This window comes from Nycticebus coucang, chromosome 16, assembly GCF_027406575.1.
Source record: "Nycticebus coucang isolate mNycCou1 chromosome 16, mNycCou1.pri, whole genome shotgun sequence".
Taxonomy (NCBI): Eukaryota; Metazoa; Chordata; class Mammalia; order Primates; family Lorisidae; genus Nycticebus; species Nycticebus coucang.
In genome coordinates this window covers 95,607,423-95,633,573 of record NC_069795.1, presented here as the reverse complement: position 1 = coordinate 95,633,573, position 26,151 = coordinate 95,607,423, and the positions used below count along the sequence as shown (strand labels likewise).

At 40.1% G+C, this 26,151-nt stretch overlaps 2 protein-coding genes across 5 annotated transcripts in view; one reads left to right on the top strand and one right to left on the bottom strand.

Annotated features, from left to right (window-relative positions):
• Positions 1 to 4,333, bottom strand: part of MRPL47 (mitochondrial ribosomal protein L47) — a 22,327-nt gene extending 17,994 nt beyond the window's left edge. Inside the window, exons 1-3 of one of the 4 annotated variants that reach the window (XM_053564789.1) lie at positions 4,091 to 4,220; positions 942 to 1,024; positions 455 to 606 (exon numbers count right to left, since the gene is read on the bottom strand). Coding sequence is in view for 2 of the 4 variants with exons in the window: in XM_053564786.1 (XP_053420761.1) it covers positions 455 to 606; positions 4,091 to 4,188 (250 nt within the window). In the remaining 2 variants the exon portion in view is untranslated. Of the gene's footprint in view, positions 1 to 454; positions 607 to 941; positions 1,025 to 4,090 lie in introns of all 4 variants that reach the window. The other 3 variants (XM_053564790.1, XM_053564787.1, XM_053564786.1) reach the window with 3 other exon arrangements.
• NDUFB5 (NADH:ubiquinone oxidoreductase subunit B5) lies at positions 4,320 to 26,151 on the top strand. Its single transcript, XM_053564791.1, has 6 exons — positions 4,320 to 4,507; positions 10,853 to 10,941; positions 12,565 to 12,631; positions 14,697 to 14,758; positions 23,520 to 23,626; positions 25,934 to 26,151. Exons 1-6 carry the CDS (start codon positions 4,384 to 4,386, stop codon positions 26,052 to 26,054), a joined length of 570 nt encoding a protein of 189 aa, XP_053420766.1. The 5' UTR covers positions 4,320 to 4,383; the 3' UTR covers positions 26,055 to 26,151.

Here is a 26,151-nt window from a genome sequence, read left to right as displayed (position 1 = left end):
GAGTGCTGTGGCGTCATAGCTCACGGTAACTTCCAACTCTTGGGCTCAAGCAATCCTCTTGCCTCAGCCTCCTGAGTAGCTGGGACTACGGGCACCCATTACAACTCCCAGGTATTTTTAGAGACAGGGTCTCGCTCTTGCTCAGGCTGCTCTTGAACCTGTGAACTCAGGGCAATCCACCCACCTCGGCCTCCCAGAGTGCTAAGATTATAGGTGTGAGCCACCAAGTCTGGCCTTGAACTTCACTTTAATTAACAATTTCAACCTACCCCTCTTCTAAACATTTTGCCAACCTGCCATACATTGTCCTTTTAATTTTCTCTATTAGATAGTCCCAAAGGAAATCAAAAAAGGAAACACCTACATAATTCCTAAACTGGATAAATAATCCTAGAATGATGGAGGGTTAAAGAAATACTGTATATTTAATATTGACCAATCCAAATTATCTCACCAGATTTTACTTTTTCTTCTCCCCAATTCTTTGGGTCATCAAAAAATTCTTCCAGTCCTTTTCTTGATAATGTAGTATGAAGTAATCTACAATGCTGAAGAGATGTGACATCTGGTATATTCTTAGGCAACAAACCAAGAGAAATCCTACAACTGAATGCATATAAAAAAGTGATTAAAGTTTTATAATATTTGAATCTTATAAGCAATAAGCTAAATCATTTCCTCATATATAATGTTAAAAATAAAAAAACCTACTCAGGATTTCTGCACAAGCAATAAACTTGTAAAATACTTTAGAAAGTATTCTTAATATGCCATTATAGAAGTTGCTATCCTATAATTTCAGAGGTAACATTTATGAAATTATATTTTAGGGTAAAAACATTCTGAAGGTCAATTTTGTACTTTGACTTCCATGTCTAGAAATTTCAACTAAATTATCATAGATGAGAATTTATAAATTAAGATGTTTACTAGGTTCACACCTGTAATCCCAGTACTTTAGGAGGCTGAGGTGGGAGGATCATTTCAGGAAAAGGAGTTCGAGACAGTCTGGGCAAGATAGTTTCTACAAAAAATAAAATAATTAGCCATGTGTGATGGTGCAAGCTTGCAGTCACAGCTACTCAGGAGGCTGAGTAAGTAGGATCACTTGAGCTCAGAGTTCGAGGTTGGAATAAGCTATGATCAGGCCACTGCAGACTGGTTGAAAGAATGAGACCTTGGCTCTAGAGAAAAATTTTTTAATTAGATGTTTATTAAAGCATTACAGGTTGATAATTATGTAAACATGAAACTGGGAAATGGTTTAAAAATTGTGTATCTATATCACAAATTACTAAGCAGTAATTTTAAAATTGTATTTTAAAAAATTATTTAATGACTTGGAGAAATGATTTAAAACAAAATAGTAAAGTGTATCACAAGTGTTCTATTCCTACCAAAAATATTTAGGGTAAATCTAATCATGAGGAAATAATCAGACAAATCCAAAATGGAGAGATTCTTAAAAAGCCAACCTTATGGGCCGGGTGCAGTGGTTCATGCCTGTAATCCTAGCACTCTGGGAGATCGAAGCAGGTGGATTGCTTGAGCTCACAAGTTTGAGATCTACCTGAGCAAAAAGTGAGACTCTGTCTCCACTAAAAATACAAAAATGGAGGCAAGAGGATTGCTTAAGCCCGAGTTGGAGGTTGCCTGCTATGAGTTATGATGCCATGGCACTCTACTCAGGGCAATAGCTTGGGACTCTGTCTTAAAAAAAAGAAAAAAAAAAGCTTATCTTATCAAAAATGTCAACATACTGAAAGAGGAAAAAAGACACTGTACTAGACTAAAGAGACTTGGCAACTTACACAATAAATGATCCTTCACTAGATCTTGAATCAAAAAGAAAAAGAAAGTACCAAGACAGGCTGATCGCAGTGGCTCATGCCTGTAATCCTAGCACCCTGGGAGGCCAAGGCAGGTGGATTCCTTGAGCCAGCATGAGACCTCATCTCTACCAAAAATAGAAAAATTATCCTGGCATGGTGGTAGGTACTTGGGAGGCTGAGGCAAGAGGATCTGGAGCCCAGGAGTCTGAGGTTGCTGCAAGCTATGGCACAGGGCACTCTAACTAAGGCCATAGAGTGAGATTCTGTCTCAAAAAAAACAACAACAACAACAACAACAACAAACAACTTTTGTATGCTAGATAACAGCAGCATATAAACAGCAGTATTGAATCAGTGCTAAATACCCTGAGTGTGATCATTGTATTGTGATTATTAAGACAATGCCCTTATTCTTAGAAGATAATGTGAAGTGTCATTATGTTTGAAATCCTGACAAGACTCAAATAATTCAGAATAAAAAGCATGAATAAAAAAAGATAAAAAAGGAGACAAAATGCTAATGACCGGTTAACACAGGTGGAAAGCACATGGCTACCGTTTGTACCACTCTTACAACTTTTCTGTTGGTTTGAAAGTTTTTTTTTTGTTGTTGTTGTTGTTATAGTTTGTTTGTTTTGAGATAGTCTCATTCTGTCGCCCTGGGTAGAGTACCACAGCATCATAGCTCACCGCAACCTCAAACTCTTGAGCTCCAGCAATCCTCCTGCCTTGGCCTCCTGAGTAGCTGGGACTACAGGTGCCCACCACAACGCCCAGCTAATTTTTTTATTTTTAGTGAAGACAGGGTCTTGCTCTTGCTCAGACTGGTCTTGAACTCCTGAGCTCAAGCAATCCACCTGCCTCGGCCTCCCAGAGTGCTAGGATTATAGGCGTCCCCCCTGGTTTATATGATCCTAATTTTATTTAAAAATTATATATGGTGTATTATGTGATGTTAAAAAGAACAGAAGGATATCTATTTCCAGATGGTAGAATGATAGCTGATTTTTACTTTCTTCTTCAAAATACTTTACTCCATTTTCCAAAGGGTCTGTAAACAAACATATATACATTTTATAACTAAAAATAAGCTACAATTGGTTGCTTTTTAAGGAAAAAAAATGAAGTAGAAGAGACAACTGATCTATGTTTGCCACTTTGATCAAGTTATGACATCTGAGCCTCTGTGAAATGGAAAAATTATGCTTATCTTTGTTAGTGTAATAATATAGTAGCACATTAACATTTGCATTCAAGGGCGGTGCCTGTGGCTCAAAGTGGTAGGGCGCCGGCAGGTTCAAACCCAGCCCCGGCCAAAACCCACAAAAAATAAATAAATAAATAAATAAATCTCAACTCCTGAGTGCATATTTAAAAAAAAAAAAAAACATTTGCATTCAAGAGTAGATACCTGAATGCATTTTTACTTTAAAAAAGTCTGACATGGTCTGTTTATAAAACTACTATTTATAAAATTCAACTCATTTTAGACAACTGCCAATAAAAGGTAAGAAACCACACATCCTAGATTGAAAAATGATCAGTCTGTCCAGAAGACAAGTTATCTTTCCACCTCAAAATAATAAATGAACACCATTTGCAAGGGGTTCTTTCTTTCATTCCCTGCAGGGTTACTTACTGTCCATTTGAAAAAGTAGAAATACTTTCATAATTTATCCCTCATTTAATGAACACTCTCTTTGTGACAGATCCTGGAAATATAAGAACATCCTTTTCAAATTTCAGATTAATATGAGGGTACATACGATCAGGTTACCCTGCCTGCGTTTGTAAGATAAAGTCAACATGTAGTTGTGTCCTTCACCCAGAAAGTGTGCCTTATACCCATGCTTTGTACTCGTTAAGTCAGAACTTACAGAACACACACGCGCCCCCATAGCTTCTTTTTTTGTTCGTCCAAACCTTACTCAGCTTGCAGTCCCACAGCATAAAGCTTTCCAGTAAAGTTTTTCCAAAATCACCCAGCCCAAGAGCATGCTTCTGTACCTCTAGGTTTACCTCAACAAATGCTGGGCATCTACAAACCACATATATTGTCTAGTCCACAGCAGAGGGCAACAAAATGTTTGAGGAAGAAAGACTATGTTGGAGGTGGACGTCTCCAAGGTCACTCACTCCTCCCCTAAGAGGGCTCTGGCTCGCCATCCAAGAGGCCTTTCCATCCCTAACCTGTACTCGGCAGAAAAAAAAGACCCAAAGACAGAGAGGTAAACAAACGCACCCAAAACATCACTTACCCTGTGCTGGAAGGGACCTGAAGAGTTATTAACGACCTGGACACCTTCAGAGCGTCTGAGACTCGTCTACAAAGAATAGACAAACTGGCCGCAGCCATTATTTCTGGTAACTAAGCAAATTGCGCTTCCGCCAACAATCCTCTCACTTCCGAGGTTTTATGCAGGCGCAAGAAGAGAACAGGAACGCGCCTTTGCCCTCACTCAACATGGCCACCTTCCGCCTTCATCCTCATTGGTAAACTGGATCTCATCTCCCGTCATTCCTCGGCTTCGTCCTCTCGCCGGACGTAATCATGGCTGCTATGAGTTTATTGCGGCGGGTTTCGGCCGTCGCGCTGGCGTCTATGTCCGGCCGCAGCCTTGGCCCTCGACTCGGATTCGGGGGCTTCCTCATCCGTGGCTTTCCGAAGGCTGTCGGTGGGTACTGGCCTTGGGAGAAAATGCGCGTGGGGGCTGCGGGGTGAGACATAAGAGGACTCTTGAAGGGTGACCTTGGTGGAATCCATAGATGCTAAATAAAATGTGGACAGGTAGAGAAGCTCAGGACCGATTTATTTATTCGGCACAGTAGGTATCGTGGCTATAGAGTCCATGATGGTTTGGGAGGGTCCACGAAAATGCTTTAATTTAAATTTATTTTTAAAAGGAGTATGGCGTTGGCTCGGCGCCTGTAACTCAGCGGCTGGAGCGCCAGCCACATAAACCGGGGCTGGCAGGTTCGAGTCCAGCCTTCCAAACAACAGTGACTACTATAACCCTCCCCCGACCCCCCCCCCCCACAAAAAATGGCTGGGCTCTGTGGCGGGCGCCTATAATCCCGGCTACTTGGGAGGCTGAAGCAAGAGAATCGCTTAAGCCCAAGAGTTTGAGGTTGCTGTGCGCTCTGATGTCACGGCACTTTACCCAGGGCGACATAGTGAGACTCTGTCTCTTAAAGAAAAGAAAAAGAGGACGGCGCCTGTGGCTCAAGTCGGTAAGGCTCCGGCCCCATATACCGAGGGTGGCGGGTTCAAACCCGGCCCTGGCCAAACTGCAACCAAAAAAAAATAGCCGGGCATTGTGGCGGGCGCTTGTAGTCCCAGCTACTCGGGAGGATGAGGCAAGAGAATCGCTTAAGCCCAGGAGTTGGAGGTTGCTGTGAGCTGTGTGAGGCCACGGCACTCTACCGAGGGCCATAAAATGAGACTCCGTCTCTACAAAAAAAAAAAAAAAAAGAAAAGAGTATGGTGTTAATGATTATGTGGCAATGAATCCTGTCGGTACTATATTCGTTTTATCTTACCACAGTCATAAAATAACATTTTTTTTTTTTTTGTAGAGACAGAGTTTCACTTTATGGCCCTCGGTAGAGTGCCGTGGCCTCACACAGCTCACAGTAACCTCCAACTCATGGGCTTAAGCGATTCTCTTGCCTCAGCCTCCCGAGTAGCTGGGACTACAGGCGCTCGCCACAACGCCCGGCTATTTTCTGGTTGTTTTGCATTTTGGCCAGGGCCGGTTTGAACCCGCCACCCTTGGTATATGGGGCCGGCGCCCTACGGACTGAGCCACAGGCGCCGCCCATAAAATAACATTTTTAATAAGTTAGGGGCCTAGGGCGGCGCCCGTGGCTCAAAGGAGTTGGGCGCCGGCCCATATACCAGAGGTGGTGGGTTCAAACTTGGCCCCGGCCAAAAACTGCAAAAATACAAAATAAAAGAAGTTAAAAAATAAGTTACGGGCCTATGAAGGCAAAAGTGCCTTGGACCCAGGAAAATCACAGTGCAGTCCTAGTAGAATTATTTGGAGCCTCTTGGGGACTGTGAGTTGCATTCTACTGGTGTGAAAAATAATAATAGCAATGCCTCAAATACTCGGTATTATGTGCTTTATTCTTTAAAAGATTCTGCAAAGTAAATGTTGTTATTCCCATTTTACAGATGTGGAAATTGACTCAATTATTACAAAAACGTACACCACTGTACTAAATCAATAATAATACCAACCAACATATATGGAGCATCTGTTATGTGTTAGGCACCATTCTAAGGCTTTAAAGAATTAATTAAATTCTCTTCATCAAAAATACACTGCAAGCAATCCAACTAGGTAAAGATGAAGTGAAACTTTCACCTTAAAGCCAAAAAGATCGTCTCCAACCTTAAAGTTTCTTGTTTTATTTTATCCTTCTTCTCTTTTCCGGATTTAATTTGAATTATGCCACTTCACCTGGTGAGGTAATATACATAGGGACTTGCTGGAAACATGATAGAAAGGATCAGTAGTCGTCACAAATTTCGAGCAGGAATTTGAACTGGTTAGAAAACAACATGTGCTAACATGCCTTCTTAGTGCTCCTTGCTCTGAAGAAAATAACCGAATGATGTTGGGGGGAATAATGGGAAACCAGCTTTGGCTAGGATGGTCAGAGAAGACCTCTACTGGGGGTTGTCATTTGATCTAATCCCTGAAGGATAAGATGTGGAGGCAACCATTCAAAGAGCCTGGGAAAAACATTCCAGGTAGAGGGAACTTAAGTGCAAAAACTCTAAGGTGGGAAAGTGGTCCTGGAAATAGAAGGAAACCATTGAGAGAGATGGGTTGATTAGGTACACATTTTTATTCTAAGAGAGGTTATACATGTATACAGAGGGTGCGCCAAAAATGTATATACATTTTAGGAAAGGAAAAAACTGTTAAATTTGTAATGCTCAAGTTACATTTGAGTTCTGTGATTACAAGTGGTCTGGTGGCTCATACCTGTAATCCCAGCACCCTAGGAGGCCAAGGCAGGTAGATTGCCTGAGCCCAGGAGTTTGAGACCAGCCTGAGCAATCAGACCCTGTTCCTAAAAATAGCCAGGCGTTGTGGCAGGTGCCTACAGTCCCAGCTACTTGGGAGGCTGAGGTGGGAGATTGCTTGAGTGCAAGAGGTTGCTGTGAACTATGATGCCATGGCATTCTACCAGGGCTACGGAGTGAGACTCTGTCTCAAAAAAAAAAAGAGGTGCTCATCGTGACTCCTATTCTTTTGTTATCAGTATATATTGAATATTATAATTTTAATATAGTTGTTTCCTTTCTTAAAAGGTGTATACACATTTCTCTGAGGGAAATCTTCTAGGATCTTCTAGGCTAACCCTCTATTATAAGAATCCTTGTCATCCCATTATTGGTACTTGAATAACTCTGTAAATAAGGAATCAGTGAGGCAGTCTGATTTTATTTTCAGCTACTAAAATTGTTAGAAACTTCTTACATTAAACTGGATATCTCTCACACATTGATCCTGGTTCTTTCCTTCAGGCCCACACAGAATAGTATGAGCCCTCTGTGTGGGGTTTTGTATGAGTCCTCAGACAGTTCTTCAGCTATTTAAAGACATTTCCATTTGAGTATTATTGTAGGCCAGTCGGCTTCTCTTCTTTCAGTATTACCATGTAACATATCAGTTTCTGGCTTGTTTGCCTTCTGGTTGCTTAAGTTGGGGCCTGTTCCATTTTGTCCACCTGAGAGGGTGTGCTCTGGAGTGGACACATTGCTGCAGGCATAGTTAGGGGCTAGTATCATCCTGTTTTGACTGTGTACTTCTACTACCACAGATAAAGATTGAATTGGCTTTGGCTTTTTTGTGAGCAATTAGATTTTGGAGGATCTAGGGAGGACCTTGCTCTTACCTCATATTTAATTTTTTTAGATTCAGCCTTTTGTGTATGAAGACTCTTTGGGGATCCCATTTTATTTCAGTGTTTTAGCTGATCTTGTAGTAGCTTTGTGCTTCTAAGACTCAAAGGAATGCTATCTCCACCTCATCTAGGACATTTATAAATGTCTTGATGCTGCAGGACTTTTCAGAGATCCCTTTGATAGATCACTTCATTATTTAATCATTACCCAGAATCTTTTGAGTATAATAATCAACCAATTAATTTTTACTCATTACAAATTCTTTTTTTTTTTTTTTTTTTTGTAGAGACAGAGTCTCACTTTATGGCCCTCGGTAGGGTGCCATGGCATCACACAGCTCACAGCAACCTCCAACTCCTGGGCCTAAGCGATTCTCTTGTCTCAGCCTCCCAAGTAGCTGGGACTACAGGCACCCACCACAACACCCAGCTATTTTTTTTTTTTTTTTGGTTTCAGCCAGGGCCGGGCTTGAACCCGCCACCCTCTGCATATGGGGCTGGCGCCTTACTGACTGAGCCACAGGCGCCCCCCGACATTACAAATTCTTCTAGTATGTTCATTCTTTCATCTCATTCTTTCTTCCCACCGCTACCCCCATCATCTTATCTAAATAGAAACTTTCCTTCTGGGCCTGTTCTTCTTTGTTTTTATTTTTATTTATTTATTTAAGAGATGGGGGTCTTGCTGTGTTGCCTAGGCTGACCTCAAACTCCCAGGCGTAAGCCATCTTCCCACCTTAGCCTGCCAAGTAGCTGGGACTGATTATAGGTATGCACCACTGTGCTGACTGGGCCTGTTCTTTTTAATACTGCATCTGGTTTCTTTCCTTTGTTATCCTTACAGATTTGTAATTGTTTGTGTAGTGTCTGTTTTTCCAAGCAGGATGTATATCCATAGATTGTAGGCCTACCATAGGATCTGCACAAAGTAGGCACTTAAAGATTTATTGAATTAATGCTTGTTTAATGCTTGATACTATCATCTACCCTATAAAAAATTTCTGTTATGGTATCTTTCAAGTGATTTGCTGAAATCCACACTTACCCCTGCTAAATTATCTTAGTCTTGTTATTTTAGAAGCCTTAGTGATATGAATTATACTTAGTAAATAAATGCCAGCTACTAATTCTCTTGTGAATAAACCGCCTAAATTTATTGCAAGCTGCTGCAGGTATTAGCAACATTAAGAAGACAATTCCTGCCCTTGAGATATTTACATTTATGAAGGGCAGCAGAGGCTGGGTGCTGTGGCTCACACCTGTAATCCCAGTGCTCTGGGAGGCCGAGGTAGGTGGATTGCTTGAGTTTAGGAGTTCGAGGTGAGCAAGAGTGAGACCCCCGTCTCTACTAAAAATAGAAAAAGTAGCTGAGCAGAGTGGTACATGCCTGTAGTGCCAGCTACTTGGGAGACTGAGGCAAGAGGATCTCTCAAGCTCAAAGAGTTTGAAGTTGCTATGAGCAATAACACCATGGCACTCTACCCAGGGTGACTCTGTCTCAAAAAATAGTAAATAAATAAAAGGGGCAGCAGTGAAAACAAGTATACACATCACTAGAATATACAGTAATTCAAAGGTAGGAGAGATCTCATCTGATTAGAAAATTGGCTTGGAGGGGAGGGCATTTGACACATTAAACGTGAACAAAGAATGTAAATCTTTCTGATGTGTATTATAACTGAAATTTCTTTAATGGGCAATTAAAGTTTTTCATTCTATAGTGACTTATATGCAAATCCTTGAGAGCAGTTATACAGCAGAAACATAGTCACCATCAATTTCTCAGTGACAGCCAGAGCCTTTCCTGTTCCCAATGGAAAGGGTTTAGAATGCCCATGGTGATCCTTCCAGACCTCTAAGGAGAGGGAATAGTATATAGAGAGAATCCAGGAGAGAAATTTTGCCTCTCGGTTCACCCCCAAACACGGCTTAGTGAAATTCTTTTGGGGAGAATATTTGAAAGAGGAGGCTATTCAGAGGATAGTCAGAAATGGCTTACAAAGGGATCTTATCCAGATACTGTAGCATGTGTAGTTTTATAATGAGTTCAAAGTCTTGCTAGAGATTTGTTGAATAAATACTTCTGGTCCTTTCCATCTATTTTGTAGTAGTTCTCTAATAAATGTTGATAGTGTTATAATGAAATGACGATGTAATTTAAATTAATTTCTTATGCAGCATTGCAGAGGAAACAAGAATGAGCTGCTCACTAAGATTGGACCATCCTGCCTGCTATTGAACAAATTGAAATGTTGTTTATATAGTTTTGTGGGGAGTTTTTTTTTTTTGTTTTTGTTTTGAGACAGAGTCTCACTGTGTCATCCTTGGTAGAGTATCATGGCATCATAGCTCACAGCAACCTCAAACTTTTGGGTTTAAGCAATTCTCTTGCCTCAGCCTCCCAAGTACTGGGACTGCCGGTGCCCACCACAACACCTGGCTATTTTTTGTTGCGGTTGTCATTGTTGTGTTTTAGCTGGCCCGGGCCAGGTTCAAACCCACCAGCCTCGGTGTATGTAGCTGGCGCCATAATCACTGTGCTACGGGCACCCAGCCTGTTCATATAGTTCTTTTATTTCTTTTTCTTTCTTTCTTTCTTTTTTAAGACATGTTCTCATTCTCTCCAGCCTAGAATGCAGTAGTATAATCATAGTTTGCTGCAGCCTCAGACTCCTGGGCTTAAGACATTCCTCCCGCTCAGCCTCCTTATTAGTTAGGATTATAGGAGTGTGCCACCACAACCAACTAATTAACTAAGATAGAGTCTCACTGTGTTGCCTGGGCTAGTCTTAAACTCATGTCCTCAGGCAAATCCTCCCAAAGTGCTAGGATTATAGGCACCAGCCACTGCACCTGACCTAGATATTTCTTTAACCTTGAATTAAAGCAAAGAGAGCTATAGTTTAGAATAGTGTATCAATCTTTGTTTAAAGAGACCCTATCTGCCCTGGACTTAGTACTCAAATAAAATAACATTATTTAATCTTAGCACATTTTGAACATTTATGCACATATATGTTCTTAAAATCTGATTTTATCTCAAATATAATGTATACCCATCGAAACTTGTATAAAATAGGATAGTTTAATATTTCCAGCTCCTGTTCGACACAGTGGAGACCACGGGAAAAGACTGTTTGTCATCAGACCTTCAGGATACTACGACAGACGTTTTTTGAGGTTATTGGTGAGTTGAAATTTTTTAATTAAACTTTTGCACACAAATAGGAAAACATTTTCTGCCTTTTTAGGAAACATCTTTCATTTTATAAAAAGATTTTATTTTGTGTCTGGGCATGGTACTCTCCTGTAATCCTAGCACTCGTAGAGGTGAGGCGTTCCAGGTAAGCCTGAGCAAGACTGAGACCCATCTTTACTTAAAACAGAAAAATTAGCCAGGCATCATGGCAGACACCTGTAGTCCTTGGAAGGCTAAGGCAGTAGTATCACTTGAGCCCAGGAGTTTGAGGCTAATGCCATGCCATCCTAGCCTGGACAACAGAGTAAGACTCTGTCTCAAAACAAAAAACAGCTGAGCTTGGTGGCTCACGCCTGTAAACTTAGTACTCTGGGAGGCCGAGGCGGGTGGATTGCTTGAGTTCAGAAGTTCGAGACCAGCCTGAGCAAGAGTGAGACCCTGTCTCTAAGATAGGCACCTATAGTCAAAGTTACTTAGGAGGCTAAGACAAGAGAATCACTTGAACCCAAGAGTTTGTGGGCTTTATTACTGTGAGCTGTGACTTCACAGCACTCTACTGAGGGCATCAAAGTGAAACTCTTTTCTGTATTAATGGGGGTTTTGAAATATAATCTGTATTTTGAGCTTTAAGAGTACAAAAATCTGCAAGTTACAAAACTTTGAAAATAGATTAATGTGGGGAAGACTGTACTACTAAAATATTTAAAATACACAAAGAACTTCTTGAAAGATTAACAAAGGAGCTACATTATTTTGGGATATGATTTCAGAGAGTGACATGGACATACAGTGCAGACTTAACTCTAGCAGTAATATGGTATTGCTTATTTAGGGTACTGACTACATATTTGTACTTAAAGGGTCTATAAGTACAAAGTAGAAGCTTAGAAGATTGTCTTGACTCTGCCATGGTTTATAAAGCTCAGAATCATCATTTGAGTACTGGCTGCCCTTGAGATATTCTCTTGCCTTCCCATTTTGTTTAATGCCACTCTTCATCCTTCAGTCCATTCCCAACCCATCCAGTTGATTGAGCTCCTACTTTTCTTGTTAAGACCAACTCAAACCCTGTGTACTGGTAGTGATCACCCTAATGTTATTACACTTTTGTTCTTAATATGATATTTTTAACTTTCATGTATTGCTATAACTAAAAAGTCATTTAAATATATAATGTATTATACTTTTGCAGTTAATCCTTTGTCTTTTATTTTTGGTGTTAAACAAAAGCATGTAAGAACTAGAACAAAAGAAAATCATAAGAAATCAATAATTTGGGGGAGGCACCTATGGCTCAAAGTGGTGGGGCGCCGGCCCCATATGCCAGAGGTGGCAGGTTCAAACCCAGCTCCGTCCAAAAACTGCAAAAAAAAAAAAAAGAAAGAAAAGAAATCAATAATTTGATACTATATCCTGATTTGGCAAGTTTATTTATTTATTTATTTATTTATTTTTATTGTTGGAGATTCAATGAGGGTACAATAAGCCAGGTTACACTGATTGCATTGGCAAGTTTATTTTATAAGGAAATCACATTATGAGGATGATTTGAGGGTGGGAAAAGTTAGGAAATAGACAAGAGAAAAAGCTTTTTATTTTTTATCTTAACAGAGATTCTACATTTTATTGACTGGGATTCCAGTAGCAATTGGCATAACACTGGTGAATATATTCATTGGTAAGTCACCACCCCCCACCTCAGCACCACCAAATTGGAAAATTTTTATGACATATGTACATTAATATAAAAAGAAATTATAAGGTGGGTATGGTGGTTCATGCCTGCAATCCAGAGCTTTGGTAGGCCAAGGTGGAAGGATCACTTGAGGCCAGGAGTTTGAGGTTAGAGTGAGCTGTGATTGTCCCATTGCACTCCAACCTGGGTAACAATGTGAACCCCCATCTCTACAAACTTTTCTTTTTTAATTATCCAGGCATGGTAGTGTGCCTCTATAACTCTAGCTACTCCCTGAGGATCCCTTGAGCCCAGGAGTTAAGGCTGCAGTAAGCTCTGATTGTGCCCCAATACTCCAGCCTGGGTCACAGAGCGAGATCTTGTGTCTAAAAAAAATAAAAATTAGCCTCTTTACCTATTTGTCTTGGCAGTAAAGGCCCATTCACTGTCTGTGGCAAACACATCCTGCTTTGTAAATGTTCTTCTTTTTTTTTTTTTTTCATTGGTTTATGCAACTTTATTGAAGAAAAATAAATCAATGACTAGCAGAGCTATTAGTTGATCACTCATCCATTGACAACTTGCATCATTTATTCAGTGCTATATTAAACAGTGTATTGGAAGATACACTAACTAATAGCTCCAAACCTCCTAACAATTTAAATGAAAATTACAAAATGTTTGAGACCCTATTTTGGAATACAAAGGGTATTTGGCTTCTAGTTTCCATTTTCTGTAGAACAAGAACAGGTCATTCCTTTATTGACATGCATAAAATACATCACATTTTCTGTTCTGCTGATGCTATAAATTCAATACCAATTCTCCAGCCACACCAGTTATGAGCATAAAGTATATCATGTAACCTCAAATCTCTAACAGTGAAAGGCTTAAAAAGAATGGATGCTGCCTGAATAATGCTGCTTCCTTTGATGTGACAACTGAGCATCCATCTCCCTCCCCCTCAGGTGATTTCTTTAGCATGTTAGAGCAGTGAAGATGTAAATTTTCTTATTCTGTAAGCCTATCTTTCTCTTCCTCAATAAATTTTGTTTCATGCTTGCCTTAAAAAAGTAAATAATTAAATAAGGAAATTGTAGATATTGTAATGAAAACTCTTGAACAAACATAAGTATGGCAATTTATTTTAAAATAATTAAATTTTACGCTGCTATGGTGTACAATGTTACTTAACACATTTTTTTCCCCTCCCAAAACCTTTTAATGGCACCAATTCTGTAGAGGCCACGTAAGAGGCTTGTGGCAGCCTTGCCTTCTCTTCCTCTAAATAAGTCTAAATAAGGAAAATAAAAAGAGACGGAAGTCTGGCTCATCGCCCGTAGCTCAGTAGGTAGGGTGCCAGCCACATACACCAGGGCTGGTGGGTTTGAACCCGGCCTAGCCCTGCTAAACAATCATGACAACTACAACAAAAAGAAAAAATAGCCAGGCACCTATAGTCCCAGCTACTTAGGAGGCTGCGGCAAGAGAATTGCTTAAGCCCAAGAATTTGAGGTTGCTGTGAGCTGTGACATCATGACACTCTACCAAGGGTGACATAGTGAGACTCAAAAAGAGAGAGAGAGAGAGAGACAGAAGTAGAAGAGAGGCTGAGAGAAAGAAATTTTTTTTTTACTCATCCCAGAACGTATGAAGCCGTAATCCTCTTAAAGAATGAAAATATGAATGACAGTAAACATGAAATTGTCATGGAAAGTTATGTTCATAGTACTTCTAATACCTTAAACCCTGAAGTATTCTGTCTAGTAGGTGTAGGAAGACTAGAAGAAATAATACATTTTTAATTATATCTTATTACATTATATAAAAACAAATTGAGAAACTCTTGTAATGCCTGTAGATAATGCTTTACACATAGAAAATCTATCTAACAAATGAATTGATTTTCAGCCAGATTAAAATGAAATTAAAATATTAGATATCTTCATTAGTACAAATAAAAAGGTCCTTTAAAACCATAAGATGTTGGTTTTTTACTTTAATGGTGAGGAATTAGTATTATAAATTCCTACTGTTAAACTTGAGCAACACCATTTTTTTTAACTAGGTGAAGCTGAATTAGCAGAAATTCCAGAAGGCTATATTCCAGAACATTGGGAATATTACAAGGTTTGTATAGATCATTTAAAATTACTCTTCTTGTCAAAACCTTAATTCTGCAATTACGATATAATTTTATATTTAATTTTTTATATCAAGTAGATAACACCTTTTTTGCTTATTTTTTTACAAACACCTACTCCTGGTACTTTTCTACATTTTCTTAAATTATAAGCTTTGCAATTTTTTTCTTTTCTTTTTTTTTTAATTGTTAAATCATAGCTGTGTACATTAGTGCAATCAAGGGGTACAATGTGCTGGTTTCATATACAATCTGAAATATTCTCATCAAACTGTTCAATGTAGCCTTCATGGCATTTTCTTAGTTATTGTATGTAGACATTTGTATTCTGCCTTTAGTAAGTTTCGCCTGTACCCATTCTAAGATGCACGTAGGTGTGGCCTCCCCATTACCCTCTCTCCACCCTAACTTCCCCCTCCCTTCCCCTTCCTTGGCTCTTTCCTCATAGTCTTGTGCTATAGTTGGTTATAGCCTTCATGTGAAAGCTATAATTTAGCTTCATAGTGGGGCTGAGTACATTGGATACTTTTTCTTCCATTCCTGAGATACTTTGCTAAGAAGAATATGTTCCATTTCCATCCATGTAAACATGAATGAGGTAAAGTCTCCATCTTTCTTTAAGGCTGCATAATATTCCATGGTATACATGTACCACAATTTGCTAGTTCATTCGTGGGTCGATGGGCACTTGGGCTTCTTCCATGACTTAGCAATTATGAATTGGGCTGCAATAAACATTCTGGTACAGATGTCTTTGTTATATTGTGATTTTTGGTCTTCTGGGTATAAACCTAGTAAAGGAATTATAGGATCAAATGGCAGGTCTATTTTTAGGTCTCTAAGTATTCTCCAAACATCCTTCCAGAAGGAACGTATTAGTGTGCATTCCCACCAGCAGTGTAGAAAAGTCCCTTGCAGCCCCCCTGAGATGGGATCACGTGTTCTTTTCTTGCTAATATGTTTGAGTTCTCTGTGGGTTCTGGTTTTTAGACCTTTATTGGAGGTATAACCTGCAAATATTCTCCCATTCTGAGGGCTGTCTGCTTGCTTTACTTACTATGTTCTTGGCTGTGCAGAAGCTTTTTAGTTTGATCAGGTCCCAGTAGTGTATTTTTGATACTGCTTCAATTGCCTGGGGATTCCTCCTCATAAAATATTCACCCAGGTTGATTCCTTCAAGAGTTTTCCCTGCACTTTCTTCAAGTATTTTTATAGTTTCATGTCTTAAGTTTAAATCTTTTATCCAGTGAGAGTCTATCTTAGTTAATGGTGAAAGGTGTGGGTCCAGTTTCAATCTTCTACAGGTTGCCAGCCAGTTCACCCAGCACCATTTGTTAAATAGGGAATCTTTTCCCCACTGAATGTTTTTAATTGGCTTGTCAAAGATCAAATAACGGTAAGTAGCTGGATTCATCTCTTGGTTCTCTATTCTGTTCCAGACATCTACTTCTCTGTTTTTGTGCCAGTACCATGCTGTTTTGATCACTATGGATTTGTAGCACAGTCTTAGGTCTGGTAGCGTGATTTATCCAGCTTTGTTTTTATTGCTGAATAATGTTTTGGCTATTCGAGGTTTTTTTCTGATTTCATATAAAATGAAGTATTATTTTTTCAAGATCTTTAAAATATGACAATGGAGCTCTAATAGGAATTACATGAAAAGTATATATTGCTTTGGGCAGTATAGACATTTTAACAATGTTGATTCTTCCCAGCCATGAGCATGGTATGTTTTTCCATTTGGTAACATCTTTAGCTATTTCTTTTCTTAAAGTTTCATAGTTCTCTTTGTAGAGATCTTTCACGTCCTTTGTTAGGTATACTCCCAAATATTTCATCTTCTTTGGCACTACTGTGAAAGGAATAAAGTCCTTGACTGTTTTTTCGGCTTGGTTATTGTTGGTATATATAAAGGCTACAGATTTATGTTTGTTGATTTTGTAGCCTGAGACATTGCTGTATTCCTTGATCACTTCTAAAAGTTTTGTAGTAGAATCTCTAGTGTTTTCCAGATATATGATCATATCATCTGCGAAGAGTGAAAGTTTGATCTCTTCTGACCCTATGTGGATACCCTTGATCGCCTTTTCTTCCCTAATTGCAATGGCTAAAACTTCCATTACCATGTTAAAGAGCAATGGAGACAATGGGCAACCTTGCCTGGTTCCTGATCTAAGTGGAAATGATTTCAATTTAACTCCATTCCATACGATATTGGCTGTGGGTTTGCTGTAGATAGCCTCTATTAGTTTAAGAAATGTCCCTTCTATACCAATTTTCTTAAGTGCTCTGATCATGAAGGGATGCTGGATATTATCAAAAGCTTTTTCTGCATCAATGAAAGAATCATATGGTCCTTATTTTTTAGTTTGTTTATGTGCTGAATTATATTTATAGATTTACGTATATTGAACCAGCCTAGAGACACTGGAATAAATCCGACTTGGTCGTGGTATATAATTTTTTTGATGTGTTGTTGGATTCTGTTTGTTAGGATCTTATTGAGTATTTTAGCATAAATATTCATTAGTGATATTGGTCTGTAATTTTCTTTTCTTGTTGGGTCTTTCCCTGGTTTGGGGATCAAGGTGATGTTTGCTTCGTAGAATGTGTTGGGTAATAGTCCTTCTTTTTCTATATTTTGGAAGAGGTTTAGTAATATAGGTACTAGTTCTTCTTTAAAGATTTGGTAGAATTCTGACGTAAAGCCATCTGGTCCCGGGCTTTTCTTTTTAGGGAGATTGTTGATGCTATTTCAGATCTTGATATAGGCCTCTTCAACATTTCCACTTCATTCTGGCTAAGTCTTGGTAGGTGGCATACTTCCAGGTATTGGTCGATTTCTTTCAGATTTTCATATTTCTGAGAGTAGAGTTTCTTGTAGTATTCGTTAAGGATTTTTTGAATTTCTGAGGGGTCTGTTGTTATTTCATCGTTACCCTTTCTGATTGATGAAATTAGAGATTTTACTCTTTTTTTCCTGGTTAGGTTAGCCAAAGGTTTATCTATTTTATTGATCTTTTCAAAGAACCAACTTTTGGATTTATTGATCTGTTGTATAATTCTTTCGTTTTCAATTTCATTTAATTCTGCTCTGATTTTGGTTATTTCTTTTCTTCTGCTGGGTTTGGGGTTGGAGTGTTCTTCCTTCTCCAGTTGCTTGAGATGTCCCATTAAGAGATGTCCTCTCTTTCCATTTTCTTGAGGAAGGCTTGCAGTGCTATAAATTTCCGTCTTAGGACTGCCTTTGCAGTATCCCAGAGGTTCTGGTAATTCGTGTCTTGATTGTTGTTTTGTTCCAAAAATTTGGTGATTTCCTTCTTAATCTTGTTTATATCCATCTATCCTTCAGCATAAGGTTGTTTAGCTTCCATGTTTTTGTATGGGTATGCAGGTTCCTGTTGTTACTGAGTTCAAGTTTTATTCCATGATGGTCTGAGAAGATGCAAGGAATAATTTCTATTTTTTTAAATTTGCTGAGGTTAGATTTGTGACCTCAGATGTGGTCGATTTTGGAGTATGTTCTGTGGGCTGATGAGAAGAATGTGTATTCAGTTTTGTTGGGATGAAATGTTCTGTAGATGTCTGTTATGTCCAGATGTTGAATGGTTAAGTTTAAATCTAAAATTTCTATGCTTAGCTTCTTTTTGGAGGATCTATCCAGCACTGCTAGAGGGTTGTTAAAATCTCCAACTACTATGGAACTGGAGGAAATCAAGTTGCTCATGTCTGTTAGAGTTTCTCATATAAATTGAGAGGTGTTTTCTGGTTGGATGCATAAATATTAATAATTGAAATCTCATCATATTGAGTATTACCTTTAACAAATATGAAGTGTGCATCCTTATCCTTCCTTATTTCGGTTGGTTTAAAGCCTATTGAGTCTGCGAATAGGATTGCAACACCTGGTTTCTTCTGCTTTCCATTTGCCTGGCGTATAGATTGACCATCCCTTCACCTTGGGTCTATATTTGTCTTTTAATGTAAGATGCGATTCTTATATGCAGCAGATATCTTTCTTGAGTTTTTGTATCCAGTCAGCCAACCTGTGCCTCTTTAGGGGACAATTTATTTATTTATTATTTTTTTTTTTTTATGTAGAGACAGAGTTTCACTTTATGGCCCTCGGTAGAGTACCGTGGTGTCACACAGCTCACAGCAACCTCTAACTCTTGGGCTCAGGCGATTCTCTTGCCTCAGCCTCCCAAGTAGCTGGGACTACAGGCACCTGCCACAACACCCGGCTATTTTTTGGTTGCAGTTTGGCCAGGGCCGGGTTTGAACCCACCACCCTCGGTATATGGGGCCAGCGCCTTACCGACTGAGCCACAGGCGCCGCCCTCAGGGGACTATTTAAACAATTCACATTAATTGGGAATATTGGTAAGCCTTTCGAGAGTCTGGTGGACATTTTTAATCCTTTTGCAACTGTGGAAGTTGGAATTTGATCAAAATTTTCTGGGTGGATTTACTTTTGTGGTAGAGGATAACTCTGGTCTTTATGGAGGATAGGTCTGAGAATATCCTGGAGAGCTTGTTTAGTTATGGCAAATTTCTTCAACATGTGAATATCATTGAAGTATTTAATTTCTCTGTCATAAATGAAACTCAGTTTAGCTGGGTACAGGATCCAGGGTTGAAAGTCATTTTGTTTTAGGAGATTAAAAGTCGGTGACCATCCTCTTCTAGCTTGAAAGGTTTCGGCAGAGAGATCAGCAGTTATTCTAATATTCTTGCCCTTGTAGGTGATGGTTTTTGCATCTGGCTGCTTTCAGAATTTTCTCCTTCATATTACCTTTAGTGAAATTGATTATGAGGTGTCTGGGGGATGTCTTATTTGGGTTAAGTCATGCTGGAGTTCTGAAACTGTCTGCTATCTGAATTTCAGAATCTCTTGGCATGTCTGGAAAGGTCTCCTTCATAATCTCATGGAGAAGAGACTCTGCCTTGTGAAGCAACTTCGTCGCTTTTGGGGATCCCTATAAGATGAATATTGGCTTTCTTCGAATTATCCTAGAGCTCTCTGAGAGAGTGATCTGTTTTTGCCCTCCATTTCTCTTCCTCTTTGAGCGTTTGGGAGTGTTCAAAAGCTTTGTCTTCAATGTCAGAAATCCTTTCTTCTGCTTGCTCCATTCTGTTACTGAGGAATTCTACTGTGTTTCTCAGATCTTTGAGGGCTGCAACTTGTTGTCTCAATGTGTCAAAATCTTTGGTCATTTGGTCTTTGAATTCATTGAATTCTTTTTTTTTTTTTTTTTTTTTTTTAATTTGGCCGGGGCTGGGTTTGAACCCACCACCTCCGGCATATGGGACCGGCGCCCTACCCGCTGAGCCACAGGCACCGCCCAAATTCATTGAATTCTTGAGATATCTTTTGGGTTACTGCTTGGAATTCTAATTCGATCTTATTTGCTATCCAGATTCTGAATTCGATTTCTGATATCTCAAGTATTTGTTTGTGTGTGGGATCTTGTGCTGTGTCTGCCCCATTGATCTTTGTGGGAGTTGATCTACTCTGATTATTCATATTGCCAAGAGTTTTTGTTGTCATCTCAGGATTGTTTTTCACCATTGCCTCTGGCTGTCCTCAGAGTTGGGGAGGTGTCTCTCCAAGATTAAACCCCAGCGGGATCACTGTATTGTTGCTGGATCTTTGTAGGGAGTGACCCTGTGTAGTTCGTCTGGGGCAGCCCCCAGCCAAGAAGTTCTGGTTGTGACACACCCGGATCCAGCAACAGGGCGGCAGGTGGTGCGCACTGTTCTGGGAGTGCCTGGCACCCAGCGACTTTGGCACAGAGAGCCCAAGTCTCTAGCAGTCCCTGGCCAGGAGAAGGGCTCTGCGTAGAGGCAGGGAGGGCTCCGGGGGGCACGTGGCTACAGGAGTCCCTGACCAGACAAGCGGGCTGGTGTGGAGGCAGGGAGGGTACAGGAGGGAGGACGCAGGGTTGCGCGGCTTCCCGCAGTTCCTTGTCAGGGCATGTGAAGGCCCATCGGGCACGGGTTGTGGGTCATGGCGCAGCTCTTATGGAGGACAGGGCGGGACCAAGCCCAGGAGTTTGAGGTTGCTGTGAGCTGTGACACCACGGCACTCTCCGCAGGGCAACAGCCTGAGGCTCCAGTGTGCCAAAACTGGTCTCACTCTGCCCCTGAGGATTAAGGCTGTAAGGCAGCTCGGTCCCCGCCTTTAGGCTGCTCAGTCACTGGGTTACTAGCTTCTGCCTGATCCTTGGTCTGTGACCCTGAGGGTATAGCTTGCCGGGGCAGTTCTCTCACAATGGCTCCCTGCGTCCCACAGTCGAACACTATTAGCTCCGTCTGGCTCAGTGGCTCAGTCTGGGGCCCTAAACAATGCCCAAAGTTCTCCGCATTCCTGCTCAAGCTCTCCCCAAGGCAGTTCAACTGAGTGCCAAGTCTAAAAACAGCAAAATGATTCACAGGTAAGGCCTTTCCGGTTTGTAGTCTCACTGCTGCTTGTACTTATGGCTGCCAGCGGGATTAGGTCAATTGAACACACGTAACCACTTGTCAGTTTTCCACTGTTTTTGTCCTCCTCTTGGGGTCCAGAAGTCCCTTGCTGACTCCCCGTATCCTCAAAGGGATGATTATAGGCAGATCCCACCAGCCAGAGATGCCTGGTGGTCTTACTCTCCCCAGACTCACCATGCCCAGTTGCAGGGAAGCTGTTATCGGCCTCCATCTTGCTCCACTTCCTTTTTTTGTTTGTTTGTTTGTTTGTTTTTTGAGACAGAGTCTCACTGTGTTGCCCTTGATAGAATGCTATGGCATCATAGCTCACAGCAACCTCAAACTCTTGGGCTTACTTGATTCTCTTTCCTTAGTCGCTCAAGTAGCTTTGACTGCAGGTGCCTGCCACAAAGCCCGGCTATTTTTTTTTGTTGTTGTTGCAGTTGTCATTGTTTAGCAGACCCAGGCCGGGCTTGAACCCTCCATCCTTGGTGTATGTGGCTGGCACCCTACTCTCTGAGCTACGGGTGCCACCCAGCTTCGCAGTGTTTTAAAGAATAGCTTTGCGATGTGTCTCAAGATAGCAAGAATAACAAATTTTATTCTAAGTTCAATGCTTTAGAAACAGTTTTACCAGTACTGATGTCATTTATTGAGTACTTACTGTTAGCAGGCACAGTACTAAGTGTTTTATAAATAATTTTCTCGTGTAAAAGGTGCTGTTACAGGGCGGCACCTGTTGCTCAAGGAGTAGGGCGCCGGCCCCATATACCAGGGGTGGCGGGTTCAAGCCCGGCCCCGGCCAAAACTGCAAAATAAATTAATTAAAATAAAATAAAATTATAAAATTAAAAATATTTTTAAAAAGGTGCTGTTACTGGGCGGCACCTGTGGCTCAGTCGGTAAGGCGCCGGCCCCATATACCGAGGGTGGCGGGTTCAAACCCAGCCCCAGCTGAACTGCAATCAAAAAAATAGCTGGGCGTTGTGGCGGGCGTTACTGGACAGCACCTGTGGCTCAGTTGGTAAGGCGCCGGCCCCATATACCGAGGGTGGCGGGTTCAAACCCAGCCCCAGCTGAACTGCAATCAAAAAAATAGCTGGGCGTTGTGGCGGGCGCCTGTAGTCCCAGCTACTCGGGAGGCTGAGGCAAGAGAATCGCTTAAGCCCAGGAGTTGGAGGTTGCTGTGAGCCCTGTGATGCCACGGCACTCTACCGAGGGCCATAAAGTGAGACTCTGTCTTTACAAAAAAAAAAAAAAAAAAAAAATGGTGCTGTTACTATTCCCACTTTAGAGATGAAGAAACTGAGACCCAAAAGGAGTTAAGTGACTTGTCCAAGAAATGGGGCCTGTATTTGAACCCTGGCAGACTTGACTCAGGGCCTGCAATGTTAACCACCCATTACACCATCTTGTCACTTCTACCAAAACCTGGAATTTATGCTGTTTCTTGTCTTTACAAGTATTATAGTAAGGTAACCTTAAATAGAGTATATACAAAGTACCTTATCAAGTTTATTATCTAAGTTAATTATATTTTAGAAAAGCTTCACTATTAATCTTTAGGTAAAGCATACAAGTAGTTTATTCATGCTAACTGGTGCAAAGAACTCTATTTCTAGATCCTTAAAACCTGCACTTGGCTCCTGAATCTGCCACATAAGATATTCAGCATAGTATAATGAGAAAGAACTCAGGCTTTAGAGTCAAACAGACCTGATTTGAGTTCAGACACCGCCACTTATTAGATGTACAACTTTGTGCAATTTTGTCATCTCTAAAAGGGGACAAAAGTAGTATCCACCTAATAGATTAAAATTACTTAAAATACATTTTATGTATAGTTTACATGGCTGGCCTAGGTGGCTCATGCCTGTAATCCTAGCACTCTGGGAAGCTGAAGTGGGAGGATTGTACGAGCTCATGAGTTTAAGACCAGCCTGAGCTGGTCCCCGTCTCTACTAAAAAAATTAAAAACTAGGGCAAGAGGATTGCTTCAGCCTAAGAGTTTGAGGTTGCTGTGAGCTATAACACTATGGCACTCTACTGAGAGTGACGAAGTGAGACTCTGCCTCAAACAATATACATATTGTTAAAAAAAAAAAAAAATAAAATACAATGTACAAATAAAATATAGTGTATACACACACATACATATGTATGAAATAGTTGGTACATAGCAATTCTTAGTGGTTTATCTAAGAGGGTCATTTTAAGGAACAGAACTAGAAAAGCAACATATTGTTCATAAATGGACTGATCCTAAGCAGATTTCCCTTGTAGAATCCTATATCAAGATGGATCGCGCGTACTTTCTATGATGGTCCTGAAAAGAATTATGAAAGAACGATGGCTATCCTTCAGATTGAAGCTGAAAAGACTGAATTACGGTAGGATAAAAGAGGGGGTGGTGGGGAAGAAAATCCTTTCCTAGGGTTGCAAATCAGAAGAAACAAAGTCAGTAAAACTATTTCAGCACTGCAAGATACTCTAGTAAAAGGATACAGATAGAGAGTATTAGCCCATTTAGAGGGAAGATTATGAACTGGTAACGCGGAGACTGTTAGGAGATATTTGTTAGATTAAAAGGGGTTCTTTTCAAAATATTCTTGTTCTTTTATGTATAAGGCAACCCTCTTCACCCTCCCTGCAATTTCCTTCCCTCCCACACCTAGTCTTATCCTTAGATGTGACCTCTATTAAACTATTTCTTATATATTCCTAGAAAACATTTTGTATGTTAAAAAATATATTTTATAATATTGTTTAAAAAATTACACTAATGTGGGTGGTGCCTGTGGCTCAAAGGAGTAGGGCGCTGGCCCTATATACTGGAGGTGGCAGGTTCAAACCCAGCCCCAGCCAAAAACTAAAAAAAAAAAAAAATTACGTTAATGTATCTAGAATCCATTTATAAACACTGTTTTACCCCCTTGTCTTTATTTCACTGAATATAGCTTGGTGATCTTATGAACAGCATGTATCCCATCCTGTTTAAAGTTGCATTATATATTTTACTGGATATATATATATATATATTTTTTTTTTTTTTGAGGCAGAATCTCACTCTGTCACCCTGTCACTCTGCTGTAGCATCATCATAGCTCACGGCAACCTTAAACTCTTGGGCTTGAACAATCCTCTTGCCTCAGCCTTCCAAGTATTTGGGACTATAGGCATCCACTGCAATACCTGGCTGATTTTTCTATCTTTAGTAGAGACAGGGTCTTGCTCTTGATCTGGCTGGTCTTTATCTCCTGAGCTCAAGCAATTCACCCACCTTGGCCTCCCAGAGTGCTAGGATTACAGACATGAGCTACTGTGCCCAGCCTATCCTGCTTTTTCTAACATAACAATATATATTTTTTCATGCCTTACGTGGATTTGATTCTTTCTTTTTTTAATAGACACATAGTAGTCCATTATATGGGAAAACTGTAAGTTACATAACCAGTTATTATACAGAGTAAAAAAGAAAGAAGATGATACTTAATCCAAAAAATATATAAATAAACATACTCTTAAATATACTGTGTTTTTTAAATATACTAAAGTATATATAGGCTCAGTGCCCATAGCTCAGCGGCTAGGGTGCCGGCCATGTACACCAAGGCTGGTGGGTTCGAACCTAGCCTGAGCCAGCTAGAACAACATTGAAACTACAACAACAGAAAATAGCCCAGCATTTGTGGTGGACGCCTGTAGTCCCAGCTAGTTGGGAGTCTGAGGCAAGAGAATTGCTTAAGCTCAAGAGTTTGAGGTTGCTGTGAGATGTGACACCATGGCACTCTACCAAGGATGACATGAAACTCTGTCTCGAGAAAAAAAAAAAGAATTCCTTCCTAAAATTAGTTTAAAAAATAAATAAATAAAAATAAACTATGTGTAATCTCTCAGGTTGGTTAACTGCTTCATGTTAATAAAGTGACTTACTTAACTGTGACAAATTCCTAGTCATATAAAGAAGTTAATGTGTGTTTTATAAAAATGGAAAGTAAAAGGTTTGCTGGAGAAGAGACTACTTCAGGAACGTGTGGTAGCTCATGCAAATAAAGGTTTACACCTGGAAGAGGGGAAAAAAGCATTTCTGTAAGAGAGATTATTCAGTTTGTGAAGGAGGACAAGGACAGTAAGACGATCTCAAGAGTTGGAGAGCGTGTTTCTTGATCCTGATTTCTCTTGCTTTTTTCCCTTTATAAATGTTGGCACAATGTAATGCTGGTGAATGAGACTGCATTTTCTGCTCTCGCGAAGTTTTTTGTCCTAATGATGAGGGGCTACCAGAATAGCCAGAGGATGCAAACTCCAAAAAACCATATTCATTTCTTATTTCCTAGCACCTAGCACAGCATATTGCCATAATAGTATTTTGTAAATGACTCTCCTGGCATCTAAAAGATGACAAGACAAGAAAACATGGTCACAACTCAGGTGAAAATGATCTGTCCAGAGCAAGAGAAGGCACAGTATAGGACAGAATTAATTATCAAATGATGTTTTGGTGATAGAAACTAGTCAGTGGTTAACTACATAAGCAAGTAATAAAATGTAAGTCCAAATTCTGCTTATAAATGTTATCAGTTATATGCCTACACATGAATCTATGGAGGGATGTTACACTTTACATAAACTGTAAGTCTCTCGGGTGGTTGTTCTTTAAGGAGATAATCCACGTATTGCTGTTCCATTTGTTACAGATTAAAGGAGCTGGAAGTACGAAGACTGATGCGTCTGAGAGGAGATGGACCCTGGTATCAATATGAGACTATTGATAAGGCACTTGTTGACCATTCTCCGAAAGCAACTCCTGACAATTAATCATTTATTTCTTCAAATACAAAGCATATACTCTGATGGAAAATATGTATATAGTCTATAGTTTTGCTCTCTGTGATGAATAAAAGAGTTTCTTCCA

Bases quoted from the DNA above. Each gene is read 5' to 3' on its own strand.
- NDUFB5 (XM_053564791.1), top strand. From the start codon at position 4,384: ATGGCTGCTATGAGTTTATTGCGGCGGGTTTCGGCCGTCGCGCTGGCG. The intron at 4,508-10,852 runs GTGGGTACTGGC...TAATATTTCCAG, and splicing joins TGGCTTTCCGAAGGCTGTCG to CTCCTGTTCGACACAGTGGA. The intron at 10,942-12,564 runs GTGAGTTGAAAT...TTATCTTAACAG, and splicing joins GACGTTTTTTGAGGTTATTG to AGATTCTACATTTTATTGAC.